The following is a 16,314-nucleotide window of genomic DNA, read 5'->3' as shown; positions in this document are numbered from 1 at the left end:
TCCTAAGCAGATGCCCGAGCCACCTCATCTGGCTCCTCTCAATGCGGAGGAGCAGCGACTCTACTCTGAGTCTCTCCCGAATGACTGAGCTCCTCACCCTATCTCTAAGGGAGAGCCCAGCCACCCTGCGGAGAAAACTCATTTCGGCCGCTTGCACTCGTGATCTCGTTCTTTCGGTCACTACCCAAAGCTCGTGACCATAGGTGAGGGTAGGAACGTAGATCGACTGGTAAATCGAGAGCTTTGCCTTTTAGCTCAGCTCCTTCTTCACCACGACAGACCGATGCAGCGCCCGCATCACTGCTGACGCCGCACCGATCCGCCTGTCGATCTCCCACTCCATCCTTCCCTCACTCGTGAACAAGACCCCGAGATACTTAAACTCCTCCACTTGGGGAAGGACCTCCTCCCTGACCCGGAGAGAGCACTCCACCCTTTTCCGGCTGAGGACCATGGTCTCGGATTTAGAGGTGCTGATTTTCATTCCAGCTGCTTCACACTCGGCTGCGAACTGCTCCAGTGAGAGCCGAAGGTCGCGGTCTGATGAAGCCAACAGAACCACATCATCTGCAAAAAGCAGAGACCCAATCCTGAGGTCACCAAACCGGACACTCTCAACGCCCCGGCTGCGCCTAGAAATTCTGTCCATAAAAGTTATGAACAGAATCGGTGATAAAGGGCAGCCCTGGCGGAGTCCAACCCTCACCGGGAACGAGTCCGACTTACTGCCGGCAATGCGGACCAAGCTCTGACACCGGTTGTACAGGGACTGAACAGCCCTTATAAGGCAGCCCGGCACCCCATACTCCCGGAGAACTCCCCACAGGACTCCCCGAGGGACGCGGTCGAATGCCTTCTCCAAGTCCACAAAGCACATGTAGACTGGTTGGGCAAACTCCCACGCACCCTCAAAGACTCTGCGGAGAGTATAGAGCTGGTCCACTGTTCCACGGCCAGGCCGAAAACCACACTGCTCCTCCTGAATCCGAGGTTCGACTATCCGACGGACCCTCCTCTCCAGCACCCCCGAATAGACCTTACCAGGGAGGCTGAGGAGTGTGATCCCCCTATAGTTGGAACACACCCTCCGGTCCCCTTTCTTGAAGAGGGGGACCACCACCCCGGTCTGCCAATCCAGAGGCACCGCCCCCGATGTCCACGCGATGCCGCAGATGCGTGTCAACCAAGACAGCCCCGCAACATCCAGAGCCTTGAGGAACTCCGGGCGGATCTCATCCACCCCCGGGGCCCGGCCACCGAGGAGCTTTTTAACCACCTCAGCGACCTCTGCCCCAGAGATAGGCGAGTCCACCCCAAAGTCCCCAGACTCTGCTTCCTCATTGGAAGGCGTGTCGGTGGGATTGAGGAGGTCTTCGAAGTATTCCTTCCACCGACCCACAACATCCCGAGCTGAGGTCAGCAGTGCACCATCCCCACCATAAATATTGTTGATGCTGCACTGCTTTCCCGCCCTGAGACGCCGGATGGTGGACCAGAATCTCCTCGAAGCCGTACGGAAGTCGTTCTCCATGGCCTCGCCAAACTCCTCCCATACCCGAGTTTTTGCCTCAGCAACCGCCGAAGCCGCGTTCCGCTTGGCCCGCCGGTACTCATCAGCTGCTTCCAGAGTCCCACAGGCCAAAAAGGCCCGATAGGACTCCTTCTTCAGCTTGACGGCATCCCTCACCGCCGGTGTCCACCAGTGGGTTCGGGGATTGCCGCCGCGACAAGCACCGACCACCTTACGGCCACAGCTCCGGTCAGCCGCCTCGACAATGGAGGCGCGGAACATGACCCATTCGGACTCAATGTCCCCCGTTTCCCCCGGGACATGGGCGAAGTTCTGCCGGAGGTAGGAGTTGAAACTCCCCCTGACAGGGGATTCCGCCTGACGTTCCCAGCAGACCCGCACTATACGCTTGGGTCTGCCAGGTCTGACCGGCTTCCTCCCCCACCAGCGGAGCCAACCCACCACGAGGTGGTGATCGGTTGACAGCTCCGCCCCTCTCCTCACCCGAGTGTCCAATACATGCGGCCGCAAGTCCGATGACACGACCACAAAGTCGATCATCGAACTGCGGCCTAGGGTGTCCTGGTGCCAAGTGCACATATGGACACCCTTATGCTTGAACATGGTGTTCATTATGGACAATCCGTGACGGGCACAGAAGTCCAATAATAAAACACCACTCGGGCTCAGATCGGGGGGGCCGTTCCTCCCAATCACGCCCCTCCAGGTCTCACTGTCATTGCCCACGTGAGCATTGAAGTCCCCCAGCAGAACGAGAGAGTCCCCGGGAGGAGCGCTCTCCAACACCCCTTCCAAGGACTCCAAAAAGGGTGGGTATTCTGAACTGCCATTTGGCGCATAAGCGCAAACAACAGTCAGGACCCGTCCCCCCACCCGAAGGCGAAGGGAGGCTACCCTCTCGTCCACCGCGGTAAACCCCAATGTACAGGCGCCCAGCCAGGGGGCAATAAGTATGCCCACCCCAGCTCGGCGCCTCTCCCCGTGGGCAACTCCAGAGTGGAAGAGGGTCCAGCCCCCTTCGAGGAGACTGGTTCCAGAGCCCAGGCCGTGCGTCGAGGTGAGCCCGACTGCATCTAGTCGGAACTTCACAGCCTCGCGCACCAGCTCAGGCTCCTTCCCCACCAGAGAGGTGACATTCCATGTCCCTAGAGCTAGCTTCTGTAGCCGAGGATCGGATCGCCAAGGTCCCCGCCTTCGGCCACTGCCCAACTCACATTGCACCCGACCCCTATGGCCCCTCCTATAGGTGGTGAGCCCATTGGAAGGGGGACCCACGTGCCTTGTTCGGGCTGTGCCCGACCAGGCCCCATGGGTGTAGGCCTGGCCACCAGGCGCTCGCCATCGAGCCCCACCCCCAGGCCTGGCTCCAGGGGGGGGCCCCGGTGACCCGCGTCCGGGCAAGGGAAAACGTGAATCCATTATGTTTTTCTTCATGAGGGGTCTTTTGAGCCGCACTTCGTCTGGTTCCTCACCCAGGACCTGTTTGCCTTGGGTGACCCTACCAGGGGCATAAAGCCCCAGGCAACTTAGCTCCTGGGATCATTGGAACACGCAAACCCCTCCACCACGATAAGGTGTCGGCTCCAGGAGAGGCAGTGTTAAAATAAGTCTATTTAAAATATTGTACAGTGGTAAGGCAAGGATATAATTTTATGCATATAAAAAGGGGATGACATTGTAATGTAATTTGTAGTAAATACGTATACATTATTGTATATGAAGAGCTACGAGAATGATTCCTGGTCTTAGAGGAATGTCTTACGAGGAGAGGTTAGCGGAACTGAATCTGTTCAGCCCAAGGTTATAATAGTTTTGGATTTTTCATTATAGTTTAGTTTTATTTAGTTTTGACCTTTTCCCCTCTAATTTAGTTAGTTTTAATTAGTTTTTAGAGCAGCTTTGCTAGTTTTAGTTAGTTTTAATTTTTTCTAAATGCTTAGTTTTAGTTTAGTTTTTATTAGTTTTAGTATTAGTTTTCATTTTTTCATACTTTGGGTTATTTGTCAGGTGCAGGATTCAAAAAGATCAGTAAGTATTGTGTAATAAAACTCAACAAAGGAAACCATTTCAAAAAGTGTATTCAGTTACTTTTGAACAACCAACCATCCACAACAACCAACACTCTACAAGATAGCAGCTTATGTGCAAAATGTGTGTGATACTGCTTCTGATGTTGGATACAGGTAGTGTGCCTGGTACAAATCAAAATAGCCAATAGACTAAAGACACACATGAACATAAGAATATAAACCCATTCACGAGGCACACGTCACATTTCTTGACAGCCAGGAGTCTCAGGGAGCTCAATCTGAGAAAAACATTAACAAACTCAAGAACCATTGCACAACAGGATTGTCTCAGCATGGAAACCCAGACTTCCCTCTCTCCGGCCACTTCCTCCAGCTCCACTGGGGAAATCCCGAGGCGTTCCCAGCCCAACCGAGACATACTGTATAGTCTCTCCATCGTGTCCTGGGTCTTCCCCGGGGGCTTGATGCTGATGTGCTTTGCTTTTCTATGTTAACCATACGTCCAATATTGTAAACAAAAAGGAAATGAAGTCTTGTGGTGTTCCTGCGTATTTACTAACCAGCAGCTGTTTGGTCGTCGGTGAAAGCAATTCATTATGGTTGTCCCCTCCTTCCCGGTGCTACCTGGCCGGGATGTTGCTTCTCTTTCGGGGGAGCTAATCAGAGAGGCTACTTGGTCAAGGTACTCGCGATTAGCCGTCTTATGCGAGCTTCTCAAGTGGACTTTCAGATTTTGTCACCTGTTTCTACAATGCACCTGCTCTTAACTGTCTCGCTGTCATAGTCAAAGAAATTCCAGATAGGACTCTGCCGCCTTCTCCCAACTTTTGTCGTCGCCATTTTTCCAGGTAGCGCGGTGAGCAAAAGCCGACTGTAAACAAGAAGTGACGGACAGAGAGGTGCCGTACGGTGCTGCCAGCTCACGTAAAACTGCTAGAGCGAAATAAATCGACTTATAAATAAATTGACAAAGACGAAACCGAAGGACATTTCATCTATAATTTCAGTACGTTTTAGTTAGTTTTGTCAACGCACAATACAGTTATAGTTAGTTATCGTTTTTTCTTTTAATTGTCGTTTTTATTTATTTCAGTTAACGAAAATGTTTTTTCAATTCTAGTTTTCGTTATTTCGTTCGTTTTCGTTGACGATAATAACCTTGGTTCAGCCTTGAGCAAAGGAGACTAAGGGGGGATATGACTCAGGTCTATAAGATTCTAACGGGTCTGGATGCTGTTCAGCCAAATGACTATTTCAATATTAGTCTAAATACTAGAACTCGTGGCCATAAGTGGAAATTAGCGGGAGAACATTTTAAAACAAATTTGACGAAGCACTTCTTTACACAGTGTGTAGTCAGAGTATGGAATAGTCTTCCTGCTATTGTAGTGGAAGCTAAAACCATGGGTTCCTTTAAATCAGAGCTAGATAAGATTTTAACAACTCTGAGCTATTAGCTAAGTTCTCCCCAAACGAGCTTGATGGGCCGAATGGCCTCCTCTCGTTTGTAAATTTCTTATGTTCTTATTACTAACATTGGTGATAATTCATACAATTTACAGGCAAATGTCTATTGTTTGTTTTGTTTTCATTCAGCTCTTACAGTGTTTTGGATATTAAAACCCTTATCAAACATCAGTTGGAGAGTAAAGTGCTTATGTTCAGCCGGGAATGCTACAATCAGAATATAGATAATTGCACAGAATCTTGCTTTGGGTCTATTCATTAGATATGGGGTTTTGAATAAATGAGTATGCTCTAATTAATCTTACCAAATTTTCAGGAGCATTCCCACCCGTAAACAGAGAGACATATGCCTTGGGCATTGTTTCTCTTTTCCCTGCTCTTAGAGATCCGTATTCATCGAAGGGCTATGTAAGTATATTTCATTCACTTTCATGTGCTTTTATGTAATTTAATGCTGCAGTATTTTTTAATAAACTCATGAATTTTATTTAACGTTTTTGTTTTGCAATAATTTAACATTTTTCTTTTGGTATGACTACATCATTTATAAAGTTGTAATTTACTGATGTGATTAAATAAATGTACATTTTTGCTTTTAGGAAAATTTTTTATGATCCAGAGAAGGGAACAGGATTCATTGCATGGAGACTGGAAGCTCTTTCAAGGAAGAATCCTAAACGTGTATGCTTAGTGTCTCATGAGACTGGTGGACCAAGTCGTCAAAGAAGAATTGAGGATACTGAACAACTTTATGGAGATGCATGCAAAGAAGCCATTTCATTCCTTCTTCACACAGCCGATGAAGCTGAAGTTGGGCAAAAGATGAAGCAAACCTTTAAGCATCGGCAAGAGCTTGTTCACAACCCAGAAAGGTCAACCAACGTCTTTTAAAACCTTTCCGAGATTTTTAGACGTAAAAGGTTTGGTAAGTATAAACATTATTTTTCTATTTATTTCTAGGTTTAAGCAATTACGTGTGATTCAATCATGATTGTTATATGATTTGCTGTATGCAATTTCATTAGGTAAATCAAGACTTTGTTTTGCTGTTCAATGCTGAAACATTGGCAAATTTGCTTGAGCAGTGGGAGACAGCATTCAAGCAGAAAGTCATCAAAGAAGCAAAGTCTCACACTTTGACAGCAGAACTACAAAGTCACATCAGTGCAGCAGAGAACCAACACTCTGAAAGTGGTAAGTGGTATTTTGAGGTTTTAAATGGCATACAAGGTTATCTGTTTTACATGCTAATTTATATTTCTGAGCAATGACCTTTATTATTTTATGTCAGGCTGGGACAGTGACATGTCCTCTCTTGTTGCTGTTGCACTTGCTACCACCTTCTGCAGGGAGAAAGAAAGTTAAAATAAGTCCACTAGATGCTGTTGACAGACTTGTACAGTATCATAAGGTAATTTACCAATGCTATATCAATGTCTTTGCAATGTCTTATACAGTCATTGATGGAATTTTTGGGTTTATTGGTACTGAAGGAAGTTCTCTCATTTTTCACACATGACGAATATGTAATATTTTTTAATCCTATTGATGACATGCAAACTTAACATTCTAACAGTGGTCTGTACTCATCTTTTCTTCATTGACTTGCATGTATTATAACCACTTAATACTTATCATTTGTCATTGCAAATAACTTCAAAACTTCAGATACTCAAACTATGTAAAATTTTAGTTATGGCACTTTTCAGATTTTCTCTGATAAAATGTTATTCATGGTTTGAGGTGTTTCAAATATTAAAGAATTCTGTACTGTTTTGCAAGTGCTGTTGTAGCGGGTTCATAAGCAATCAGAATTCTCAGGGCAGATGTGCTCTTATTCTGAAGGCTTGTTCAACTTCCGGTTGCTGTTTTTGGTTATCTTGGCGGCAACCGGATCTTGCTCTCTGTTGTTTGTTGTGTGGTTAATAAAAAGTGCATCGCCCCTTTCACGGACTAAACATCTGCCTCTTGCCTTTTTCCTCTCGCCACATTGGTGACCCCGACATATCTTCGTACGTGTTTCGAGATTTCCCTCAGCATGACAGCTAATGCTGTGGCTTTAAAGCTGCCAGACTTCGGCTTCTCGCCTTGCCCTCCTTGGGAGATCAGAAGCCATCCGAACTTATGGACCACATGCTGTCTTTGCTGGGCAGACATCAGCCCTGTTTTATTTTTCGCGAGCTATTTATGCAGCGGATGCCGGCTCCCGTTCGCTCAGCCCTAGCAAGCTCCCCAATTACAGATTTCCGCGAGTTGGCGAGAGAAGCGGACAGAGTTTACATTGCCAGTCGGCAGTCCTGCGCCGTGCTGGACAGCGGAAGACCGGCTGATTTCACTTTTTCTGCCCCTGGTGTCGTTGCTGCGGCTCAGCGTGACTCTAAGTCCGGTCATTGTTTTTATCATGCCCTTTTTGGTATGCGCGCTAAGAGATGCATTCCGCCCTGCTCCTTTAAGCCGCCGGGAAACGTCAGGACCGGCGCCCAGCGCAGCTACAGGCAAAGCAGCCTGCTATTCGTTGAGGACTCCGTTTCTGGCCGGCGTTTTCTGTGCGACACGGGCGCTTTGGTGAGCGTCCTCCCCGCCTCACAGCTAGACATTCAGTCAGGAGTGCGTGGTTTTCCCCTAGAGGCTGCAAACGGCACTTCGATTGAAACTTTTGGGGATCGGCCAGTAGAACTCTGTTTTCATGGGCAGCGTTTCCGATGGGTTTTTGTTTTGGCCTGTTTCCACTCCATTGTTAGGGGCTAATTTTTTGTGTGCCAACAATTTGCTAGTGGATGTTAAAAATAAGCGCCTGATAAATGCAGAGACTTTTTGCTCTTTCCCTTGCACACTCAGCGGGGCTGGCCCTTCCAACCTGTCTGGTGTTTCTGCTTCGGCTGATGTTTTCCAGCGTCTCCTGACAGAGTTTCCCACCCTCACCACACCCACCTTTTCTGCATCCTCGGCGAAACACGGTGTAGAGCACCACATAACCACAGCAGGCCCACCAGTGCATGCCAAAGCAAGGCGCCTCGACCCTGAGAAACTGGCTGTCGCCAGGGAGGAGTTTGCCACATTGGAACGTTTGGGGATTGTTCGGCGTTCTGACAGCCCCTGGTCTTCTCCTCTCCATATGGTGCCCAAGCCTGGGGGTGGCTGGCGCCCCTGTGGGGACTATAGACGCCTTAATGATGCAACTACCCCTGACCGATACCCTGTTCCTCACATCCAAGATTTCTCTGCCCGTTTGGCAGGCACTCTCATTTTCTCTAAGGTGGACCTGGTTAGGGGATATCATCAGGTTCCAGTGCACCCCCAGGACATCCCTAAGACCGCTGTTGTTACACCTTTTGGTCTGTCCGAATTTCTTTGGATGCCTTTTGGGCTCAAAAATGCAGCCCAAACTTTCCAGCGTTTGATGGACAGTGTTGTGCGGGACATGCCTTTTCTGTTTGTTTATTTAGATGACATTTTAGTTGCCAGCACCAGTTTGGATGAGCATTTGATTCATCTTCGGGCGTTGTTTGCACGTCTTGGTGCTCACGGGTTAATTGTAAATGTTACCAAGTGTCAGTTTGGTGTCCATTCTGTTGACTTTCTTGGCCACCGCATTACCTCAGACGGGGCGGTGCCTCTCCCAGAGAAAATTGCTGCTGTTCGGGATTTCCCACGGCCAGTCACGGTCAAATCCTTGCAAGAGTTTCTGGGAATGGTTAACTTTTACCATCGTTTCATCCCTGGGGCTGCCCGCATTATGTGCCCCCTATACTCTGCACTGAAGGGTGTTTCTTCCTAGGCAGTGGTAGAGTGGACTCCGGAGCGGTGTCAAGCATTCTGTAATGCTAAACAGGCCTTGGTAGATGCTACGTTGCTAGCTCACCCCTTGCCAGATGCTCCCATCGCCATCACCACGGATGCTTCCGATGTTGCTGTGGGCGCAGTACATGAACAACTGGTTAAGGGGGAATGGCAGCCGCTGGCCTTTTTCAGTCGCCAGTTGCGCCCGAGTGAGCGCAAATACAGCGCTTTTGACCGTGAGCTCCTAGGCCTGTACTTAGCTGTGCGCCATTTCCGCTTTCTGATAGAAGGGCGCCCATTCACTGCTTTTGTGGATCACAAACCATTGGTGGCTGCCATGAGTAAAATTTCGGACCCTTGGTCTGCACGTCAGCAGCGTCAGCTCGCATTCATTTCTGAATTCACCACTGACATCCATCATGTTGCTGGCAAACACAATGTGGTGGCTGACTGCCTTTCACATTCAGTGGTTGGTTCTGTCCACCTCGGTGTGGATTATGCACTAATGGCAGCGGACCAGGCAGCTGACAGTGTGATTCAGGGGTTGCGGTCTGCTGACACTGGTCAGCAGCTCCAGGATGTGCCCTTCGGTGATGCATCACTACTTTGTGATGTCTCAACAGGAACTGCCGGGTGTTCGATGCTGTCCATAGCCTTTCCCATCCTGGCCGCAAGGCATCACAGAAGCTGCTTTCAGCTAAGTTTGTTTGGCGCGGGCTGAAAAAGGACATACGTGACTGGGCCGCTTCATGCCTTGCTTGTCAGCGCTCTAAGATCCAGCTGCACACCAAAGCTCCCCTGGCACATTTTGTTGTCCCGGTGCGTCGATTTGATCATGTCCACGTGGATTTGGTTGGTCCGTTGCCACCATCCCGTGGTTACACGCACCTTTTAACGATCATTGATCGGACAACCCGCTGGCCGGAGGTAGTGCCATTAGCCTCCACGGCAACAGTAGATGTGGCTCTGGCTTTCATCAGCTCCTGGGTCTCTCGTTTTGGGGTGCCTGCTGACCTGTCATCTGACCGCGGACCGCAGTTCACATCTGAGCTATGGGGTGCACTTGCCCGTGAGCTAGGGATCACTCTACACCACACCACCGCTTATCACCCGCAAGCTAACGGGTTGTGTGAGCGCTTTCACCGCTCTCTGAAGGCTGCCCTTCGTGCATCTCTTCAGGGTGCTTCTTGGTCTGACAGGTTGCCATGGGTTTTGCTGGGTTTGCGGACCGCTCCGAAGGCCGACCTGCAGGCTTCCTCTGCTGAGTTAGTCTACGGACAGCCCTTGCGGGTACCTGGTGACTTTCTGCCAGATGCGTCAGTTCCTTGGTCGGCCTCACAGCAGCGCTCCGCTTTTCGGGACACTGCGGCTACTTTTGGTCCAACACCCACGTTACATCATGGTTTTCCACGTTCTCATATTCTCCCGAATCTGGTGGATGCTCAATTTGTGTTTGTTCGACATGATGCTCATCGCGATCCTTTGCGCCCCCCCTACGATGGGCCTTTTCGTGTGCTGCAGCCTGGGGACAAGTTTTTTGTTTTGGAAATGGGTGGTAAGGCCGAACGCGTTTCTGTGGACCGTTTGAAGCCAGCCCATTTGGATTTAGATGCCCCAGTGCCGCTTGGCCAGCTTCCTCGTAGGGGTCGTCCGCGCGGTTCAGTCCCGTCACTGGCCCTGGCCCCAGCCCAGGTTGTTCCTGCTCCTGTGGGTGGTACTGTGAGCAGGTCAGGGCGGGTGATCAGACCCCCTAAGAAGTGGGATCCTCTGCCTCTGTGAATTCTGGGGGGGCCTGTGTAGCGGGTTCATAAGCAATCAGAATTCTCAGGGCAGATGTGCTCTTATTCTGAAGGCTTGTTCAACTTCCGGTTGCTGTTTTTGGTTATCTTGGCGGCAACCGGATCTTGCTCTCTGTTGTTTGTTGTGTGGTTAATAAAAAGTGCATCGCCCCTTTCACGGACTAAACATCTGCCTCCTGCCTTTTTCCTCTCGCCACACTGTGTACTTATCAAATGAAAAATATATATCTTTATTTTATAGTCCTGTACCAGCACTGAAGTACATCTCAGCGGGAGAGAAGGTCACCAACCATACCTACTTGCAGTAGGAAGAGTAAAGAAGAGGATAGACAATTTTAATGTGGTTGTCGACAAGCAGCTCATCCCTTGTGCAGGAACCAGTTCCCTGAGTGCCATCGATGAACTGTTCAAAGCCCATTACGTCTTTAACCTCACGTATGAAGAATCTCTTGCAAACGTCTACACCTTTCTTCAGACAACAGTCTATAATATTGACATGGGTATAACAAGTGAGTCACCAAGAGTAAGAGAACTACGTGTGAAATTGTTGAACAATGTTTAAATGCTTCTGTTGTGAGAGCTTGCATGCTAATAGTAAGCAATTGATATCTCACTTGCGGGTTACGCACAGTTTCTATCCTTCATTGAAGTATAGGTTGATTTGTGTGCAAGGCGGTTGTAGGCGCCAGTTTTATACTTTCTCAGGGTCCAGGAAACATTTAAACAGTGTCCATTTTGAAGATACTAGGTTGCCTTATGCAGAATTGCATTCATCCCAAAATGTTGATAGTGATCAGTTGGGTTATGTACAGAAAGGAAATGGTGAATCCCAAGGTGCCTCCTCTGATTTTAAGAACAATGGTGACAGTGATACCCAAGTTTGTCCCGCAGATTGTTTGGAGAATGCTGATGACTGCCTTTCCGAAAGAGATACAAAGGACATGTGTGCTTCAATTTTGGCCAAATTACAATGCAGCAATATGGCGAATAGTTTAGTTTCAACAATTGTCTCAGACCTTGAAGAGCTCATTTCAGAGGTTCACACCCAAACTCACCAAAAGATACTATCAGTTATTCCTCTTTATATCCTAGTCAGGACAGCAGTTGAGTAGTTTTACACATTTTGAAAACCCATTTGTCTGTTTTAACACAGAAAACAAAAGAGCCAATTACTTCCTTGATAAATGGGGTATAGTTGAGCCAATTGAAATTAGACTTGGCATGAGGTAGGATGTGAGACACAATAAAAAACAGGCTCATATGATCAGATCCCGGTAAAAGATACCTTTGTTTATGTGCCAATTCTAGAAACTATAAAATTTGTGTGTCAATTCAGATATTTGTAGATTGATAAGGGAATCTTCGGAAAGGCAGAGATCACATGATCATAAGGACTTCTGTGATGGAAGTTACTTCAAAGCTCATCCATTATTTTCTAGACATTCCACTGCTTTGCAAATACAATTATATTATGATGATTTCGAAACGGCAAATCCCCTTGGGTCCAAACATGGGATACACAAAGTTGGGGCTCTTTATTTTGTACTAAGAAATCTTCCACCCAAATTTAATTCAACTCTGATGAATATCCATTTGGTAGCACTTTTTCATGTTCAGGATTTGAAAAAATATGGGTTTCAGCCCATATTGGAGCCTTTGATACATGACATCAGTATGCTAGAGACAGATGGCATTGAACTATTTCCATTGGGAAAATTTACGGCACTCTGTGTCAAGTAAATGGAGACAACTTGGGAATGCACTCAATCCTTGGTTTCACTGAATCATTTAGTGGTCAGTATTACTGTCGTTTATGTTTGACTGAAAAGGCAGCTGCCCAGGTTATTTACAATGAGGATGATCCAAGGGTTGTTTTACGTGATTGTGCAGTCTATGAACAGCATTGCCTTGAACTAGAATCAAACCCACAACTCTCATCACTCTATGGCCTCAAAAGAAAATCATCACTCAACAGTCTAAAATATTTTCATGTATGCCACAATTTCGATGCACGACATCCTAGAAGTAGTTGCTCAATATGAAATGAAATTACTCTTTGAATATCTTGAGAGTGACTTTATGTCACGGAGTGAATTGGTTTCTAGAATTTATGCTTACGATTATGGCTATTTAGAACGAAAGAATCGTGCCACACGAGTGAATCTCGAGAACAAAGGGAATGGTTTAGGGCTTAACTCAATTCAGGCACTTAGTCTTTTAAAAAACATCCCATTAATCTTTGGTGATATTGTGCCCAATGGAGATGAACACTGGCATTTGCTTCTTCTTTTACTTCAAATAGTGAACCTTGTATTTTCCCCCTGTCTCTCTGAAGGTATGACTGTTCTTCTGAAGTATTTAATAATTGAGCACCACGAATTGTTCACAAAACTGTATCCACACAAGAATATTTTGCCAAAACATCATTTTATGATCCATTATCCTTCCTGTATATGTAAAATAGGTCCCTTAGTGCATATGTGGAGTATGCGATTCGAAGCTAAGCATAAAGTCTTCAAAAAAACACTCAAGAATTTTAAAAATATTATCAAATCTTTGGCAAACGTCATCAGATGTCCATGGGCTATCTTTGGGAAACATCACAATTGAGACATGTTGAGTATGGTCCAATGAAAACATTTTGCTGGGAGGATGTTGATGATGGTATGCATCTGGCAGAAATGTTACAGAATCCCATGGAGAGAGGCATATACTCTATGAATTGGGTGAAAATAGATGGGACAGAATACAGAGTAGGCCTGGTTGTTTGCAATGAAATTGAAGACCAAATTCCTGTTTTCAGTCAGATTCGGAAAATACTTAGTATTGACAACAATATATTATTATTGGTGGATAAACTTTTCACAGAACATTTCTCAGAGCATCTCCATGCATTTAAAGTACTGGGTGGCTGTGGCGTGGGTGAATTCATTAAAGCCAATAGTCTGAGGTTTCACAGGCCATTTGTCCTGCAAAGTGTATATGGGTCTGATGAGTATCAATATATTATACCCCCGTTTATGCTGGTTTAATTGGCTTGTACAAATATTCTCTTCAGATGGTCATTCTTAAATGTATTCATCATTAGCACATTGCAAATACCGCTGGCCAGTATTTGTCTTAAAATCTTCAAATTGTTTTAGAATTTATTTTAACTTTGGAATATATATTTTATTGATTTATTTTTTATTTGCTGAATAAGGATCTTACCAAAATTAATAAATATTTTAATTAAGGGATTAATAGCTGCTGTAAGCTGTATGTACATATATGTAAATTAACACTTGCATCCTCTGTAAATTGTCACTGACAATGGGCTTTTTTAAGTTTAAATTATTTTGGTTGAGAAACCTGCTTTTGTTTTATACATGTTCAAATATTTTGCAAACAGATTTATTAAATAAGAAACAAATATCTTCCTTGATATTTAATATTGTGTACAATGTGTATACATTACCTTTTTGTATACATTTACCTTTTACTGGTACTTTAAATTGGTCAGGAACATAGTGCAAACATACAGTTAAAAATACAGTGCAGTAACTTCATATTGCATCTAAAATAATTCAATATCATATATACTAACACTCACTGAGTGTTAACATATTGACACCTAAAAGTTATTTTGACACCAGCACTGTGTATTGAACATACTCTTGGCATAAATTAAATTCCCGAAACACTCCTGGTGACATAAAAGTAACTCTAACAGTGTTAATTTCAACACCTGTCAAGTGTGAAAAATATAACACTACATAAAGTGTACATTTAACTTGATTTGGTGTGGACCTATATAAAGTCTGAAGAAGTGTTTAAATGAACACTGTTGGTGTAAAATTAACACTTTTGGATTTTGCTGTGTAGACATGGAGCAAGAGCTTGAGGAGTACCTGAGGTCTAGGGATGTTGCTGAAGACAGTATTCGCAGAATGAAAATGGATAATGTAAGTGCTTAACTATTATAAAATTTGATATATTGATATACATCTGATGTACATCTCTGGAGTCAAATGAGAGCCAAAAATCATTTTTTCCCCTGTGAGTGTCTGTACAATTTAAAAGTTGCTATTCTTTTATTAACTGTTGAAATTGCTCTGAAAAAAAAACATATGAAATAGACCACCAAATGAGGACAATTTGTATTTAACCCAATTACACACACATTTTGTAAAAACAAAGGAATCAGAAATTAAAGTGTTTCTAAACACCCAGTATACTCTTATTTCTCAGAAATTGTCTGTACGCTGTATTTTAAAAATTCTTTTGACTTAATTAACATCTAACTTCAGTTTATTTGGGAACATATTTTGTTCATTTCTGTTTTCAGATTGACATTGACGTATTTTGTGTTATGACAGATGAAGAAAGGGCTAAATATATCCCTTCATATGGCAACCGCTTGGCAGTTCTGTCATTTTCCAACAGACCAACATGCAGTTATTTCTAGGTTATGGCAAAAGATTGCAATACGAAGGATGGGAAAGACGACAATATCTCTTGGAGAATCTTCCTCTAATCGAAATGTGATGGCAAGACACATGAACACCAATGCCCAAAAAAGCACACGAAGACTTGAAGTAGGTTGGCTGCATCAGAATGATGACTATCATCAAGTGAGGTCACGGAATGGAGGTGGAACTAGACATCTGACACTGGACAAGAACACTACAGTCATGCAGATCATGGAAACTTCTAAAGGTCTCTTTTTCCCAACTGGCCAGTCGCCTAAAGGATCTGCTGAGGACTTTACATTTGATATGTATGACTTCAAGAAACAGGCAATATCTTGCACTGCTACACTTGTGGAACTTTATGAACAATCAAAATTAAAGATGTTAAGACCTTACCTTTGTACAAGAGACATTGTGCATCTGGTTTCAGAAGATTCAGATGAAATTGAAAGCTATGACGCGGTATTGTATAGCTAAAATTATTTTTTTTTTGGAAAATGATGAGCAGCATTTTCAACACTGAATGTCAATGTCAGTGTGTTTTATAATGCTTAATCTGTTTAGCATTTGAACATGTGAACTTGTAAAATAATCTTTTTTTTTTTTTTTAAATAATTTATAGATTTGTGGACACTAAACATAATCTTAATTGTAAGAGTGCAGTAAATGCTTTCAGTGTCCAGCTACTTCAACCACTTTTCAGATAATAACAAACAGTCTTAGCTAGGTTATAAAAATATTACTTTCCTATAAATATTTGTTTTATTCTAAAGTATAAAAATGTTTTATCAGCAGCACGGAAGAGAAAATGATCAACACAGCCAAAAGAGAATCTCCTCAAATGTGACTTCAACTCTTGCAAATCCAGTGCAAAGCTCCACACCAGATGCAACAGAATGGCAGGACTTTGTAGGTGATGAAGTGGCAACCCTAAATCCAGTTCAGCACCCTGGAGCAGATGCAGCAGTGCTCCTACTGTAAGTCCAGCGCACTTCCACCAGGCAGATGACCTGCAATTCATTGGTCCAATTCAACATTCCACACCAGATGTAACACAGAACCCAGGCACTTCATACCTCAATGTAATAGGTGAACTCCCAGTAATTTTGACTGACAGCTACCATAATGAAGTTGTTGTTTTACATGATGACTTAGAGGTGTATATTGGACCACAGTCTGAAGATGCTGATGGTGATCTTGCCTCAACACTGTTATGGACAGAAGACCACTCTGAGGAGAATAGTGCAGCCTCCCCG

General features: G+C 45.0%; 1 protein-coding gene across 1 annotated transcript in view; it reads left to right on the top strand.

Moving 5' to 3' along the window:
* Window positions 1–11,169, top strand: part of LOC111835299 (uncharacterized) — a 32,202-nt gene extending 21,033 nt beyond the window's left edge. The window contains exons 4-7 of the mRNA XM_072715167.1: window positions 5,369–5,436; window positions 6,054–6,222; window positions 6,378–6,439; window positions 10,849–11,169. Of these exons, the coding sequence (XP_072571268.1) occupies window positions 5,369–5,436; window positions 6,054–6,222; window positions 6,378–6,439; window positions 10,849–11,169 (620 nt within the window). The remainder of the gene's footprint in view (window positions 1–5,368; window positions 5,437–6,053; window positions 6,223–6,377; window positions 6,440–10,848) is intronic.
* Window positions 11,170–16,314: the final 5,145 nt, after the last annotated feature.

This window comes from Paramormyrops kingsleyae, chromosome 8 (genome assembly GCF_048594095.1).
Source record: "Paramormyrops kingsleyae isolate MSU_618 chromosome 8, PKINGS_0.4, whole genome shotgun sequence".
NCBI classification, from domain to species: domain Eukaryota; kingdom Metazoa; phylum Chordata; class Actinopteri; order Osteoglossiformes; family Mormyridae; genus Paramormyrops; species Paramormyrops kingsleyae.
The sequence above is the reverse complement of the archived record's forward strand: the minus strand, read 5'-3'. Positions and strand labels throughout refer to the sequence as shown.